This window comes from Zootoca vivipara, chromosome 10 (assembly GCF_965207765.1).
Source record: "Zootoca vivipara chromosome 10, rZooViv2.hap1.1, whole genome shotgun sequence".
Taxonomy (NCBI): domain Eukaryota; kingdom Metazoa; phylum Chordata; class Lepidosauria; order Squamata; family Lacertidae; genus Zootoca; species Zootoca vivipara.
Genome location: NC_142593.1, coordinates 29,201,745 through 29,217,678, shown reverse-complemented (window position 1 = coordinate 29,217,678; position 15,934 = coordinate 29,201,745). Strand labels below are relative to the sequence as shown.

At 40.5% G+C, this 15,934-nt stretch overlaps 1 protein-coding gene across 20 annotated transcripts in view; it reads right to left on the bottom strand.

Annotated features, from left to right (window-relative positions):
- Positions 1-15,934, bottom strand: part of MEF2C (myocyte enhancer factor 2C) — a 170,104-nt gene that overhangs the window by 73,519 nt on the left and 80,651 nt on the right. For all 20 annotated transcript variants that reach the window (XM_088653047.1, XM_088653049.1, XM_088653048.1 and 17 more), the window contains one exon: positions 5,191-5,394. In XM_088653047.1, the coding sequence (XP_088509173.1) occupies positions 5,191-5,394 (204 nt within the window). The remainder of the gene's footprint in view (positions 1-5,190; positions 5,395-15,934) is intronic.

The window sequence follows — 15,934 nt, the reverse complement described above, 5'->3', positions numbered from 1 at the left end:
CTCATTGTTTACTTTTCAGGAACTACAGTACAGGCTCCTGGATTGAAATCTGAACATGAGGGTTTTGTCCACATGGTTTCAGGAGTGGACTTCAGTAATATGGCACCCTGAGTGAGGATAAAATTTAGTGCCTCCCCTAAATATTTATTATTTTCACAATAATTCCTTAATTTATTATAATTTTGCAACCCCTCGGCACCTCCCACGCCACCCTAAATCCAGCGCTGCCTCTTCCTTTCTCTCCTTTGCCTTAATTTACGATTTCTAGGGCTTATCGAACCACTGTATCCCTTGGTTTCTGCTTTGTAGACAGAGCTTAAACTACAGCTTTCCAGACTGGATACATCAGGAAGCTGCAATTTAATAACCGTGACAGAACCGTTAAAGTTCAGTGGACGAGGATGCAGCACTCAGGCACCATGGTTTCTTAGAACAAGCATGTTTCCTCTAAACTAGACCATTTTCTCAGTAATGCTTACAACAACTCTGCACATTGCAGAACTGGAAATAGCAGCACTGAGAATGAAATGTGCTGAAAATTACTTTAGTGATTGGCCAAAGTGAATTTGACATGGTATCTTCCTGGCTCACACTTCACACTCATAATATACACATTTCCCCCTAACATGATGTATTAATGTACAGTGGTACCTTGGTTTACAAACACAATTGGTTCCGGAAGTCCGTACTTGACCCGAAGCGTACTTAACCTGAAGCGAACTTCCCCATTGAAAGTAATAGAAAGCGGATTAATCCGTTCCAGACAGGTCCGCGGAGTACTTAAACTGAAAGTACTCAAACCGAGGCATACTTAAACCGAGGTATGACTGTACATTATTTTCATTAATATATGCATTTTTATGTATACTTTCTTCTAATATTTCCATTTTGATAAGCATTGTGTTGTTGGTAAACTGCATCACAGAATTAAGAGAAGTGAGTATCTCATTGAATAATTATGTTTCATTTCATGCAGTGATGTGAGGTGTGAATTAGGCAGTTTCTCATTAAAAATAAAATCAATAAAAATTGAATTTCTCCCCCATCTCTAGATGGGGAACATCAAAAGTGCTCAGCAGAGTGAGTTGTTGTGAGTTTCCAAAATGTTTGAAGGGGATGCGGGAATGTCTCTGTGTTGTGTCTTTGTGTCTGTGTTTGTGTAATTGAGGAGAGAATTGCTGAGAGGGAGGTTCTAGAAGGGAGAGAAATGAAATATTTCAGGGAAGCAGGGAATCTGAACTGTGAAGTAGCAGCCATGGACTTGGTAGAAAGGAGCGGGTTTGCGAGGACAGGAAAGGGTGAAGCTTTGTGAGAATACCAGAGAAATAAAAGAGTGATTGGCTGGAGGTAACAAAAAAGGGTGAGCGATGGTCTGGAAGGAAGAGAGAAGCATGATTTATGTGAAAGACGAGAGAGAATGGAAATGAAGAATCAAGAAAGGGGATGGGAAAGGTTTGCAATACTCTGTATAACAAGGGATGGGAATTGAGGAGGCAGTCATAGAGAAGAAAACACAAGATGTCAAAGTGCTACAATTAAGCAAATGATTTAATGTGCATTAAAAGTACAGTGGTACCTCGGGTTATGAAATACAGTGGTACCTCAAGGTCCGTTCTTAACCCCAAACTGTTTTTAACCTGAGGCGTGCTTTTGCTAATGGGGCGTCCCACTGCCACCGGGCCGCCGGTGTGTGATTTCCATTCTCATCCTGGGGCAAAGTTCTCAACCTGAGGTACTACTTCCGGGAGTTTGTAACCCGAAGTGTTTGTAACCCAAAGCGTTTGTAACCGAGGTACCACTGTACAACTAATGAGAATGTGGTGCCGGGGGATCGGGATGGACAAATAAAACCTTAAGTAATAAAATGTTATCGTGAAATCATGAAAAAGCCCAGATAATTTCATACCAGATGCTAAAGCCTTCAGAGTCCCAAAGCAAATTCATTTCATAGGTAAAACTTTTTTCTTTCTTTTTTAAAAGTCTGTTCACTGCCTTTATATTTTTGTCTAAACTAGTAAGGGCAACACTCAGAGTCTCCAAACGTATATTTTGATTCACTGTTAAGTGGGAGGAATGATTATGATAGCAATTTCAGTAATAACTATTATTATTTAGAAGGTCAAAAAGTTGATCTGTGATGATTATTTTTTGCTCTGTTGTGTCTAATACCTGAATTTGCTGTGAAAACCCTGTCAGATAAGCAAAGGATATCAAATCTCTATTTTCTGAAAAAACCTGGGAGTCAAGGGCACATAGTCCCACTGCAGTTTTCCTCCGACATTTGATAGCAAGTACTCTGTGTTATTAGCTCCAGCAGAATCCATTGAAGATGAATAATAAATAAAATAGCTTTTAAAATAAAAGGATGCACATTGCCAGTGTGTGTTGTAGGGAGCAGTCATATTTGGAACTTGAGAACTGAAAACACACTTAGTTCCCTAACCCCTCCATGCAGTTCCCACATATATACTTTACAAGCAAAATTGCGTCTAATTCTCCTGCTCTGACCGAGGCCATGCTTCTAAGCTGCTCAGTTTGAATAGGCTAAGAATTCTTCATTTTAGAAAGAAGCAGAACATCAGTTTATAGGCTGATCACCACACATGTGCTCAGCATCACTGTGAAGTAAAGAAGACTCAACTACATACCAGATGCCAATATGTGGCAAAAAAAGCAGTATGGATTCTGTTAAAGCAGGGGTCAGCAAACTTTTTCAGCAGGGGGCCGGTCCACTGTCCCCCAGACCTTGTGGGAGACTGGACTATATTTTGACAAAATAAAATAAAAATGAGTTTCTATGCCCCACAAATAACCCAGAGATGCATTTTAAATAAAAGCGCACATTCTACTCATGTAAAAACATGCTGATTCCTGGACCGTCTGCGGGCCAGATTTAGAAGGCGATTGGGCTGGATCTGGCTCCCGGACCTTGGTTTGCCTACCCATGTGGTAAAGTCTGTTAAACAATCACAGAGATGAGAGATGAGAAAAGAAAGAAAGAAAGAAAGAAAGAAAGAAAGAAAGAAAGAAAGAAAGAAAGAAAGAAAGAAAGAAAGAAAGAAAGAAGAGAGAGAGAAATCCTGCACTAAATCCTGTAGTATGAAAAGATAAATATCACTTTCTTGGGAGAACAGTTTCTCGTTTTGGGCTAGCATTACAGTATATGTGAATGAGATCAATGTCAAACAATCCTGGATACCTTAAAAGAAGATGATTTCTGGTTTTCTTTTTTTGCATTTCCCTGGCGCATTTAAATATTTAAAAGACAGCAATTCTTTATTCTGCACTAAGACATGTACTCAAGCTACTTTTGTGTGTGAAGCTGCCTGCCTCTTCAGCTTTTGTTTTCTTGCTTCATTGTACTAGCAACAGTGATGCTAATTATCAAGTAAAACAATATAATTACACTGAAGTTTTCCCCCTCCTTTTCCCCTAATGTAAAGATTCTACCCCCACCCCCCAAAAAAACACCCACACAAGCTGCAAAACTATTTCCTCTGACCCTGAAACAGTGCTGAATCCAGAGTGACCTCTGCACTCTGTATTTCAGTCTGAATATAGAAAATCACATCCTTTCAAGTTAGTAAGCTATTTTAGCCGCCAGCAAGCCATATGGAAGAAACAGTACTCAAGGCATTTTGTCTCTCTTTTGTGTGATTATCGCTTAACAATTCGAATCTATCAAAATGATTGCCAACGTGTCCCTGCAGTTTTTGCTTTTTTGGTAGAAAGAGCATGAAACCTTTGTTGACACAAAACTGTGAACGGCCACAACTTCACGGCCACCAAACTCACTACTGAACATCCTGTCACAAAGCATAGTTGCCACATATTATTTATTTACTGGCCAGGCTGACTGGTTGAGGAACTAGCATACAGTGGAACCTCAGTTTATGAACACCTCGGGTTAAGTACGCTTCAGGTTGAGTACTCCATGGACTGTCTGGAACAGATTAATCCACTTTCCATTACTTTCAATGGGAAAGTTCGCTTCAGTTTATGAACGCTTCAGTTTATGAACAGACTTCTGGAACCAATTGTGTTCATAAACCGAGGTGCCACTGTATTAGCTAAGGTAAAAGGTAAAGGACCCCTTGATGGTTAAGACCAGTCAAAGGTGACTATGGGGTTGCAGCACTCATCTCACTTCAGGCTGAGGGAGCCAGTGTTTCTCCACAGACAGCTTTCTGGGTCATGTGGCCAGCATGACTAAACCGCTTTTGGTGGAACGGAACACTGACGGAAACCAGAGCGCACGTCCTTTACCTTCCTTGGTACTCAGATTTCTGAGCAGGACTCTGCAGACTCTGGAGCTTCAAACAATATGCTACCCAGGCATTCCCTAAACCTTAACCATGGTGTCTGGTCAGCCAAAGAGCCAGCATGGTTGGTACAGTTATCACAGGGAAGGATAGCACAAACTTCTTCTTTATGGGATTGCTTTGTGCAGTTTTGGATTTGCATTAAAGCATAAAACCAAAAGTGCAGGAAGCCACCAAGCAGACAGGCACTTAAATTCTGGCTCCACTGAAATCAGCAGCAAAACTCTCAGAGATCATTACATTGAAATAAGTATTTCTCAAAGACAGTTAAGGCTGGTTAGGGTGACTCACCTATCTGTTTACATCTTTACTTAAAAGTACTGTCATAAGATTACAGAGTAAATCAATGGCAGCAAACAAGAAATACAATGCATTTGGGAATCAATGCTCTTCTGGGTTTTCCTTTCTTTATTTGCAAAGCAACCAAATATTTATTTCAAACCACACTGGACAATACATTAAGGCCAAATGTGTAAAAGGCCTGGTTTACTTTGCATCGTAAGATTTTTACATGATGTTTAACCTGCACTCACATTAGAAAATCTATTGGATGGCTATCTAGCTAGCTACCTATCTCTCTAATGTCAATCCATCGTTTTAAGAAGGTGGTGGCTTGTATTATCGTGCTTGGCAGTAAGAAAGGATTTCTGCACTGGATGGAAGTGACTTCTTTATAAATATAAAATGGAAGCAAAATTAATTAAGGGACTCAAACAGTGACTCAAATAGTATATTGCTTTGTCCTGTATTCCACATGTAGCTATTTCAGCTGAACGTTATCAAGTAATGGACATGAAGGAAACAAAGTCAGTATGAAACTTGCATGGCAAAGTATAGGTGGGGGGAATTGCAAGAGGTGTATTCTTACCTCAACAATATCTGAATTCGTTCGACTCTCGTGTGGCTCATTGTACTCTGTATACTTCAGCAACACCTTGTCCATATCAGTGCTGGCATACTGAAACAGTTTGTTGGTGCTATTGAAGATTATCAGAGCAATCTCACAGTCACAGAGAACACTCAACTCGTAAGCTTTCTTCATTAACCCAAATTTCCTCTTCGTAAATGTCACCTGAAAAAAGAAAGAAAGGGAGAAATTAGGTCCGTCTCTTTTGCTTTTCATGAAATGTTACCTTGCAGTTGCTATAATTTCTGGGCTTTAACAAATTCAGGAGGGAAGTGAAACAGCCAACCTAAATATAGTACCAACAAATAATATAAATATATCTGACGTTTAAGTAACTGAGGAAAGACATATGAACAATGCTTAATGCTCGAGAAAGGCGAGAAGCATAATGATTAATCTGGGCTGGGTGTCTCTGCTCTTATTTACAAGTTCAAAATACTGACATTAGAACCCTCTGCGTAATAAGGCAATTCAAAATACTTTGTTGCCAATACACAAACTGTTTCATATATTTTCAGACTCATGAACTTTTGCTTCTCTCTTACTAAAATTTGCTACCTTGAGTGCAGTCCTAGCAATATTTTTAATGTACTGTACTCTCTTCCAAGGGCAGACTCCTTTCCGTATGCTACCAATCTGACTCCATCTTAGCTTTGAGAAACCATCAAATATACAAAGGATACTGCTTTCATTTTATTATTTATATTTCATTTAGAGATATTTACATTTCATATATTGTAACATTTTATTATTTATATTTATTTTGTTTTTTTATAAACTTGTATCTGTTTTAATTTATGTCGTGAGATATTGAGTCTTGACCCGGGAGAGGCAGAATATCAACAAACAAACAAACAAACAAACAATTCTGCTTAACATCTTCCAACGTCAGCAAATATTAATAAAGAAGCTAATACAAGCACTTATGAGCCAGGCATATATATGCACTTGTACATTAAATTACAAAATGAAGTAGCAATGAACTAGGGTCCTGCACTCTTCTTCCACCCCATCTTCCCAATTTCTTCCTCCTAATTTTAGTCTCTGCCTGAGACAATAAAAAATGAGTTTACTAGTTATGCTACTGTTCAAGTAAAATAACCAGAACTTGACAAATTCATGCCATTTTTTAAACTAATAATCTTATAATAGCTGTTTTGAAAAGGGGTTCCATTTATTGATACAGGGATACACAACAAGGGCCGATTCACATTTGATATTTAGAGCACAAGTACAAAAATGTAGGAATATAGAAATCTGCCTTATACTGTGTCAGAACATTGGACCATATAGCTCAGTATCACCTCTAATGTAGGTCTGGTTTGCACATATGATAAACCATGGTTTATTAAACTATGGCTTATTATGCCATGGCTTAGAGATGGGTGTGAACTTAACCCATCAACTGAACTATGTTTTATTAACTATGATTAAAGGTTGCTTGTTAATCATGTTTCATAGCTAGCTTATAAACCTTAGTTCATGTTAACCATAGCTTAGCATTATGTGTGAACTTGGACCCCCTTCTTAGCTAAGGAACCGTCATTGCTACAGAGCCGTGCTTGAAGAGTGACAAAAAACATACAAACTACTCTCAAGGCTCAGCTGCTGTTGCTGGAGCTTTTAACCACTCTGTGATGTAGGAAGCCAAGGTTGAAGTGATCATCTGCCAGACAACTCAGCTTTAACTATTGTTTATTAAATTATAATTAATATTAGCTATAACTAATGTTAACTACGGCTTAACATGTGTGAACCAGAGCATTGATTGGCAGGGGCCATCAAGGGCCTCAAACAGGAGCCTTTCTCCGTCCAAACTGGATATCCTCTCCCTATACACATCACAAGAGTGGAGAATTCTGCATCCTACTTGGGACAGGGAGAACAGAAATAGCGCCCAGGCAAATGATCATGGCAACTGCATTTCTTTGTACATTAAATTTTTGTTGCTCTACCGTGATTGCCTTAACAGAAGGAAGATGTGCACATAAAAACTGGATAACTTTATTGCCTACTTTAAAGTCACCCTGTCCACAATAAAAACAACAAAAAGCTCTTCAATATAGAACAGCATGTTCATATAGCATTGCTTGTTTGCGAGATAAAGTCCACTGCAAGCTTCTACAGCAATTTGCCAAATCAAAGATAGCTATAGTAAAAATCATAGCACTACAGTGCACACGGGGCAAGGCTACTTAATGATATGCTAGTTACTATCAGCTCTTTAATGCTATAAGTAAAAGTACCTCTGCACATGGATCTCTGCTAGACGTAAAAGACTCCACTGTACATGGCTCATAAAGCTGTCGTTTTATCTTCTTACATGGCTAATGCAGGCTAATGCTAACAGCAGCCCCAGTCTGCCATGAAATCTCGGCCGGTCATGCCATGGAAAACGTGACATTAAGTCTGTCTAATCCCACCAGCTAGTCCATCTAAAAGAAACGTGGCCAGATGCCAACTCGCTGCACATTTATTTTCTACAACAAAACCCAAATGATGTTCTGTGTTGCCATCTCAATCTTCCTGTTACAAAATTATCTCTCTCTCTCTCCTTTCAGGGGTGGTTTGAGCCACCATCTAGTCAAACCTGGACAGCTGGATTGAACCCAGTTTACAGCTACTAACTATCCAACAATTTTGATGAACTGCAACATACAACAGCTATTATCTAATTGCCAATATGTATGCAGCAGTGTTGAAGTCCAGTAACAAATTATCTAAGAACAGGTTTGAACAACTGAACAGTGGGACTGAATAGGCTTAACCAGGCTGTGGACTGGGCGACCTGATGACCACAGCTTCCTTTGAAAATATGCTGGGTTTGAAGAAAGCAAATATCCATGTGCTTCTATCCTTACCCCAACCCCAACCCCTAGTCCATCTTTTCTTTTCATCTCTATGATGACTGACTGCAAAGGGTGACAAGCAGTTGTGTAAAAATGAAAATCTGGTGGTGTAGCTCACCATGCAGGAGAAAAGCCACTCATCCTATAATCACCTATGCTGTAGGTCTGGCATAGGCAAACTCGGCCCTCCAGATGTTTTGGGACTACAACTCCCATCATCCCTAGCTAACAGGACCAGTGGTCAGGGATGATGGGAGTTGTAGTCCCAAAACATCTGGAGGGCCGAGTTTGCCTATGCCTGCTGTAGGTATTGGAAGTACATGGATCCCTATAGTGGTTAAAAAGAAAAATATGGGGGGGGGAATGGGCCACGTATAAAGATTTGTTAACAGAAGTTGAAAATAAGGTAAAATTAAAGTCTTTTGAAGAGTTGAGGGGAAAATTGACCGATTGGTTGCAAAATCATAATTGCATGATGTTTTTAAGAATGATGTTAAAAATAATGGCTTTGCAAATACTAAATCAAAACTTGAGACTGAGTTGTTAGAGTGTAAAGGTAAAATGTTGTCAAAGATGTATAAATTGTTAGAATGGCATACTAAAGATGAACAAGTTAAGATGGTTGTGATAAAATGGGCTAAGGATTTTGGATATAATATTCAATTAGAGCAGGCATCCCCAAATTTGATGTGCTTTCGAACTGCTAGGTGGGCAGGAGCTGAGACCGAGCAACGGGAGCTCATCCTGTTACAGGGATTCGAACCGCTGACCTTCTGATCAGCAAGCCCTAGACTCTGTGGTTTAACCCACAGTGCCACCTGGGTCCCATGGTTCACTAGTCTGTATTAAATGATCTAGACAAAGCACCTGAACTCATGAAGGCAAGTCAACTTACACAACTGGAATTGATCGAAATGCTTAAGTACTGTATGCATGCATGACGGTGTGGGGGCAGTCAAACCATCATTTTGAACCCATCAGACCTGGTAACTTTGAACTTAATGCTGTTTTAAGTCTGTCTCTGCTTCACAGGAAATGGCAATACATGACTTGAGTACAGCCCAGGACATGGAATGAGTAGGATGCACGAAGCCCACATACTGTGCTGCATCTCAGGCTATTTTCAATCAGACTTGCAGACCACAGCACTGGAGGAGGAGTGTCTGCATATAGTATGGTTTCTGTTGCAGAGAAACCTCAGAATTTACAGCTTCTCACCATCAAAGTACACTTTGGGACAGAAATATCTTTAAGGCCACTGTTTGTGTTTACAGTTAGGTCCTCCTGAACATTTAGGAGACCACATAAATATGCTACACAGCACATACTAATTTTCATAAGACGTGTCACAGACCATTGCAAATGATTTCTTTTCATCACAATTAAAAAGATGAAATGAATAAAAGTTTCGTTTAATTTTTTTCTCTTTAAAATGTAATCTTAATTGCTCATTGATTCATTATCATCTTCTCCAAATGTATTATATCACGATGCTACCATTGTTCACAGAGAGATAAAACTGTTTTTATGCATCACGGTTTCTAAAGTGAAAGAGAAATTTCACTATTCTTTTCAAATATGCCACTCATTTAGAGTTAAAAACTTAAGACATTTTTGCACTTAACACAATATCATCATAAATCATTAATATCTCATACTTTTACAATAACTTGTCATAAAAATGAATCTATTCTTTTAGTAACAGTTGAAAGTTCAAAGACTTCAGAAACTATTTGGAACATCTTTAAAGGTATTTAAGAATGGATTTTCTTTTTTCTATTATTCATACTTTAAAAATAAAAGTATATTATCTTTTGAATGCACATTAATAATAAAATTTAAAAACCAATATTATATTTCTAAAAGTTGAATTGGTCTCCAGTCTGCTCAATTAGCTATTCAGCTAATTATAATTAGCTGATGAGCATAGATTGAAATGGCAGACATTGACTTTAATTTGGGAAAACTTTGCTGAGTATATAGTTTTCATGAATTATTAAAACATGTTGTCTCTTTGTCTCAGTCCATGTTCGAGAATATGGATCTAGCTCATGAAAGTTTTCATTTGTTGGACTAATGTGCACACACAAAAACCCTGCAATGGGGTAGCCAATATGTTGTTGGACTACCACTGCTATCATCCTTGACTATTGATCATGCTGACTTGGGCCAATGAGAGATGTAGACCAACAACCTCTGCAGGGTACCATGTTGGCTATCCCTACCCTACTGGCTACACTAAATTTTCTGTAAGTTTGTTCACACCACTCAGCACCATACACAACTATATACAAACGTGGAAGCAGACAATCTGTATCTACAGGTCTAAACTTAGGCATGATGGTGCTTAAACAAAACAGTGAAATGCATTGGATGCCAGAGGAATGAGCCCACCTAGCTAGGTCTTACTCAGGGATGACCTACTGTCTGCAAAAAGGATGAATGTGGTCTGTGTGCTATGCTGAAATGTTTTTCGATCATTCTCTATCCCCACATTTTTTATCATTCTCTACCAACAGATGAGAAAAGAAATTACATGTGTCCATTATCAAAAGGGTGTGTGGTGGGGGATCGTTGTATTTGCCATACATTCAAGTTTCTCAAGGGATGTTTGTGGATGCCTTTTTTCATTCCACAAATCATCTATCCATTTGGTCTGCACTCTGTAGCCTTCCTGGGTACTGCATTTCCTGAAAACCCCATAATATCCTCAGCTGAGCTTCATTCTCGGGGGAAGAAATAATTTGAGAAACTGGAGTACAGGTTGCAGTACAGAATTGGTATATACGTATATAGTTTTGCAGTGAGACTCTTCGTAAGGGCATCCACAAAGAAGCTCTCTAAATATCTGAAGAGCGTCTACAGGCAACGTAGTGCAATCTGATCTTCAGAAAACAGTTTAGCCAGGAGGGTAGCCAGGTCATCTGAGGTTCACACCCTGAGATTCTGAAGGCAGAGCATGGAACCTCAAAAGTAGGACCCAGTTCCTACTCTGGAGAAGCAACTACTTTTTCTGACTTCTATCACCAGTGCATGTTATTGCCCCTTTTCCAAGTGTTGTTGATTATTCCTCTATTATGCCACTTCCATACAGAGTCAAAAGGTACTGAGAGTTGAAGAATATGACAGGGAGAAGGGTCCGATTGTAACAAACAATTTGCCTAAGTTCTTACCCAGAAGACCCGTGAGAAATAAGTTAACATGCCTGTGCCGTCTTCTTTTGCAGAGAGCCAGAAGTGAGGCAACTGCAAGGGAAGTTTTAGAAAGGTCAGGCTCAAGTTTGATTTTGCTGCATTGTGGGTGTGTATCATTTCTTGGGATTTGAAAACTGATAGGGGTATTTTTGTCTGTGTACCCATGTCAGAATGAATGCATTCGTTTTCCTGTTTGTTTGCCTGCATGCTTGGGTTTGTGGTCCTGTAAGTGGTCCCTCTGCCTGTCTCTCTCTTTTTTGCCCCTGCTCCTTTTGTGAATGAATCATGGATAGAAGATGCAATTAGGGTATGAAGCAAAACAGTTCCCCCATCACTAATGTCAAGTCTTCATTTAAGTATGCCTTATCCCATTTTGGTATGACTGGGCCTAGTACAGTCCCAGTATGGCTCTGAGCTTCAAGAACCACCCATCTTTCACCAATATGAGAACATAGCCTTATACTGAATCAGCCTATGTCACTCGACATTGCCTACACTGACTGGCACCAGCTGTGCAGGATTTCAGACACGGTTATCTCTCAGTCTTCCTGGAGATGCGGGAGGCTGAACCTGGAACATTCTGCAAAATCTCTACCACTGACCAACAGCCCTATATCATTTCTATTGCTTGTTGCTTTAGTCAACTATTTCTGCTTACTTGCTGTTTTCTATTCACTAATCCACTTTTCAGTCTCCCTCAATTAGCAAACCAAATTCTGGCTACTCTTCCTGAAGCACCATTCTGCTGCAACATCTCCTGTGCTCCAGAACATTCCAGTGCCATTAATCATGCCTTCCAAAAGTGCCCTTCACTTCCACTGTGAGCACCGGTCTTCCTGGAAGAATGTCAATGCTGCCAAGAAAACACGCACAACTAACATGGGCTCAGATACTGAAGAAAATTGTGAAGCTCTCCAGGCCTGTAGGTTACTCTGTAGCAACAACATGAGTAGAAGGAACTGCTTTGAACACAGAATGTCTCGAATTCAGTCCCCTGCATCTCCAGATAAATCTATTGAATCCCCCGGGAGCAAGGTGGGCCAATGCTCTGACATGGTGCAAGACAACTTCCAACGTTCCTAAAGATGAACTTCAAATTAAAAGTATTCTCATAGAGCACTTCGTTATTCTACCACTCAGAATTAATATCAGTCTACACATTACATTATGCTCAAGGCTTCCCTGTGTTGGCTGCCATAACAAGGGTTGTATTGTCTAGTGTGGTTTGCCGCACGGATCATCAGGATTTTGTGGAGACTTTCTGCACAAGCAACAGATGCTGCTAAGAACATCTGGTCCTGGCATAAAAACTCCCCATGCATTCCTCAGGATCCAAGTAGCAACAATGGTGAGGATAATCATCGGGTGGAAATCTGCTACACATGAATAAAGGAACGTGTAAAACAGCTCTTACTTGGAGAGCAAACCAGGTGCTAGGCAACCTCCAAGTATATCATGCATCACTAAGTTTCAACTGAGTCCCTCCTTAGAGAGACATTCGGCCTACTCTGCCACCAGGCACGGCAAGATAGGAAAGACAACTAAAACTTCACAGCTCACTAACATTCAAAACACGCAAAAGGAATTCACATGTCAGTCATTGGTTATAAGACATCACTGCATCCGGCCGGCTGTAGATAGTTGAAAACACCCTTGGTCTTCTAATAATGCTAGAGAAATGGCACAAAACCAACTAAAGTAAATCCCCAACATCCTTTTTTAAAAGACAATTTCAGAAAGGGGAATTTGTAGCTATGAAGCCACAGTGTGTGTGTGTGTGTGCTAAAATTCCCTCTATCTGCAACTTGCCTTCATCAATTCCTCTCTCCTCTACCCTTGACTTTTTCTTTCTTTCTCCTGCAGGGTTCCAGATGCATTAGCTCTTTGACTCTGAAAGTGTGAGCAAGTAAATGATGACAGTAATGGGGAGGACAACAGCTTGCTCACTGGGGCTCTCTAGCTAGAGAGCGAGTCAAAGCAATGCAAGGAGGAGCTGAAGATATGGACAATGGAGCTGAGGAGTCCCACTAAAAAGAGGGGAACATGATGAGAGAGGGGAACCACACTAAGGATATAAATTGCCAGCTGCACCCCCTGAAAACAACAACAACACTACAGATCATTCGCATGACCATCTGAGCTTGTGGTTTTAAAAAGTTCATTCTCATTCATGCTGCCGGCCTGCCACAATCTAAGTTGATCATAGACAAACCACCATAGCATTTTGAGCAGTTGGGAAATGCAAAAAGCCAGTCTGTCTTCACTTAGCACATGGCGTGCAGCTTTCAAGTTCCTGGCTCAGCCTTGGGCTGCATCAGTGAAAAACAGCACAGGCAAGCATGGGCTCAAGTGGTCATGAATGAGTCCTTAGTCCTTAAATAGCACTGGTGGAAGATGGGTCCTTGAAATAGCAGTGGTGGAAGATGGCCCTAGGGAAAGTGAACAGGACTAGAACTTGTTGAAATATAAAATCTGTACACAAACTGCAATATGATCCTATGCGTATGGTAATTGCAGACAGAGATCAAGTAGCATTTTGCTTTGTAGTGAATGAAGCTTCCCTGTTTGGCAGGCAGGTCCCCCCTCACATATAATGAAACTTTGTAAAACATAACAAATTTGACTTCTTCCACCTAGAAGCCACCCCAACAATTTGTGGTAGCAAAAAAGGAACAGCACTTGGCCATTGTTTATGTTTATCTAAAATTACAGATGACATACTGTGCCACTCCTAGCTTTAAATGGCTCCGTGTAGGAGCAAAAATTACTGGTGAAAGGTAAAAGCCACAAATCTACCCACTTTGTCATCTGCTCTTGTGGTGATAGGGAATGATACAGGGTGTAGTTGTTGTTGCCGTCATTGCCCCTCCTCTGCCCCACTCCCCAGACTATTCCTGTCTCTCCCTTTAGTAAGCTGGCAGAATAATTTTGACCATCCTATAATAACAGTGCTGATGTCCACCAAGTGTGTGGAGGGAGAAGGGACTCACTGTGACCTTTTAAATTCTTTTTCGCTCTACAAACTAGAGCCATTATACCATGGCATTTCTATAGAGAAATAAGCGTACAATGTGTAGGTAGGAATTATATCTGCTGAGTACTTTGCATATTTAAATGAAGCTTCCTTGCTTTAAAATAATTTTATAAGCATTACAAAGGACTTTGAAGGGCCAGTTTAACATTGCTTGGCATGCTGCATTCGATCTGGACTAACAGCGCAGTCCTAACCATGTCTACAATTCCCGCTATATTCAATGGGGTTTACTCTTAGGTAAGTGGAATTAGGATTGCAGGCTGAGTTATTTCCATTTCATTCCCATGACAATCAGCAGGATTTAAGCTTAATCCAGGATGACTAACTTTTCACATAGATTTCAACAAGCCCCAAGTGTGACTAATTCGTACCCTTCAACTCACGGTAAGAAAAATGTGGGATCAGCAGCAGCGCGGCACCAGAAGTTGCTTCTACGCATGTCTGGACATGCGTAGAAGCAACTTCTGGTGCCAGTGCTGCCTGATTTCCGGTGCCCAGACATGGGCAGAGCGGCAGCCAAAATCGGTTCTGCGCATGTCCAGACATGTGCAGAAGGAGCCTCCCTGGCAGGTAGGAAATCTGGGGGATTTACGGGATTTTTCTCTATTCGGGATAACAGTGGGAAACGGGTTTAAATACGGGGTTTCCCCGCGAAAAACGGGAGACTTGGCAGCTATGGACTAATTCATTCTGGATCCAACACTTTACTATTGTTCAGCAACACTTGCTTTTTCCATTCCTTATATATTTCTATATATTTCCCCACCAAAGCCAGAAAGTCTCTTTACTCCAGGATATCACATTTTTGCATGTGTTTGCTGAAAAAGCATCCAAAGCAGTTAAGCACAATTAGCTTTCATAAAAAGCTGTACATGACTTTCTGCAGTAATGAGATTCCCACGTTTGCATCTCCTTGTGTGTGTCTGTGTTTTCAAATCATGATTTAACAAAGGCTCCTTTTCTACCAGCTTTATGGTTACACTCCACAGCAGTGATGGGCCAAAGCATCATTGAAGGATTCCCCCCCTGACAAATCTTCCTTTGTGTAATGACTGGGCAGGACCCATGAAATGAAAGGATCTTTAAAAAGAGCAGCCAGGCACACTTCATTAGCCTGCTGCCATGTTCTTATAATCCTTCTGGATAATTCACAGGGACAAGACAGCACTGAGAGGGGCTGCGAAGAGAACCATGGTCACTAGCACAAGCATGCGATCCCTAGCTTCCTGAGAGATGCTGTAAAGCTGTGGCTGTAATATATCACACACATACCCCACCTTGCAAGCCAATTGACAAGTTTGCTAAGTATTAAGATGTACTGTACACTGATTTAGTGTCACTGACTTCAATGGAAATGAATGGACTCGGAACTAAATACCGTATGCCAGTTTAACTGTGCAATGGATTACACAGGCAGCGTTCAAAACTCCCATTGTTCTAGGCACATTTTGCGACTGGGAATTTCATCACTGAGAGCAATTTCTGAGCTCTGGGTGCAGTACTGCACCTAAGATTTCAAATTAAAACTGCCACTGGTGGTGCTGAGGGTGAGGGAGGAGAAATTCCTGCCTGCTCAGCTTCCAGGAAATCGCTGCAGCACCAGGCAAGCTGATAGATTCTGCCTCTCA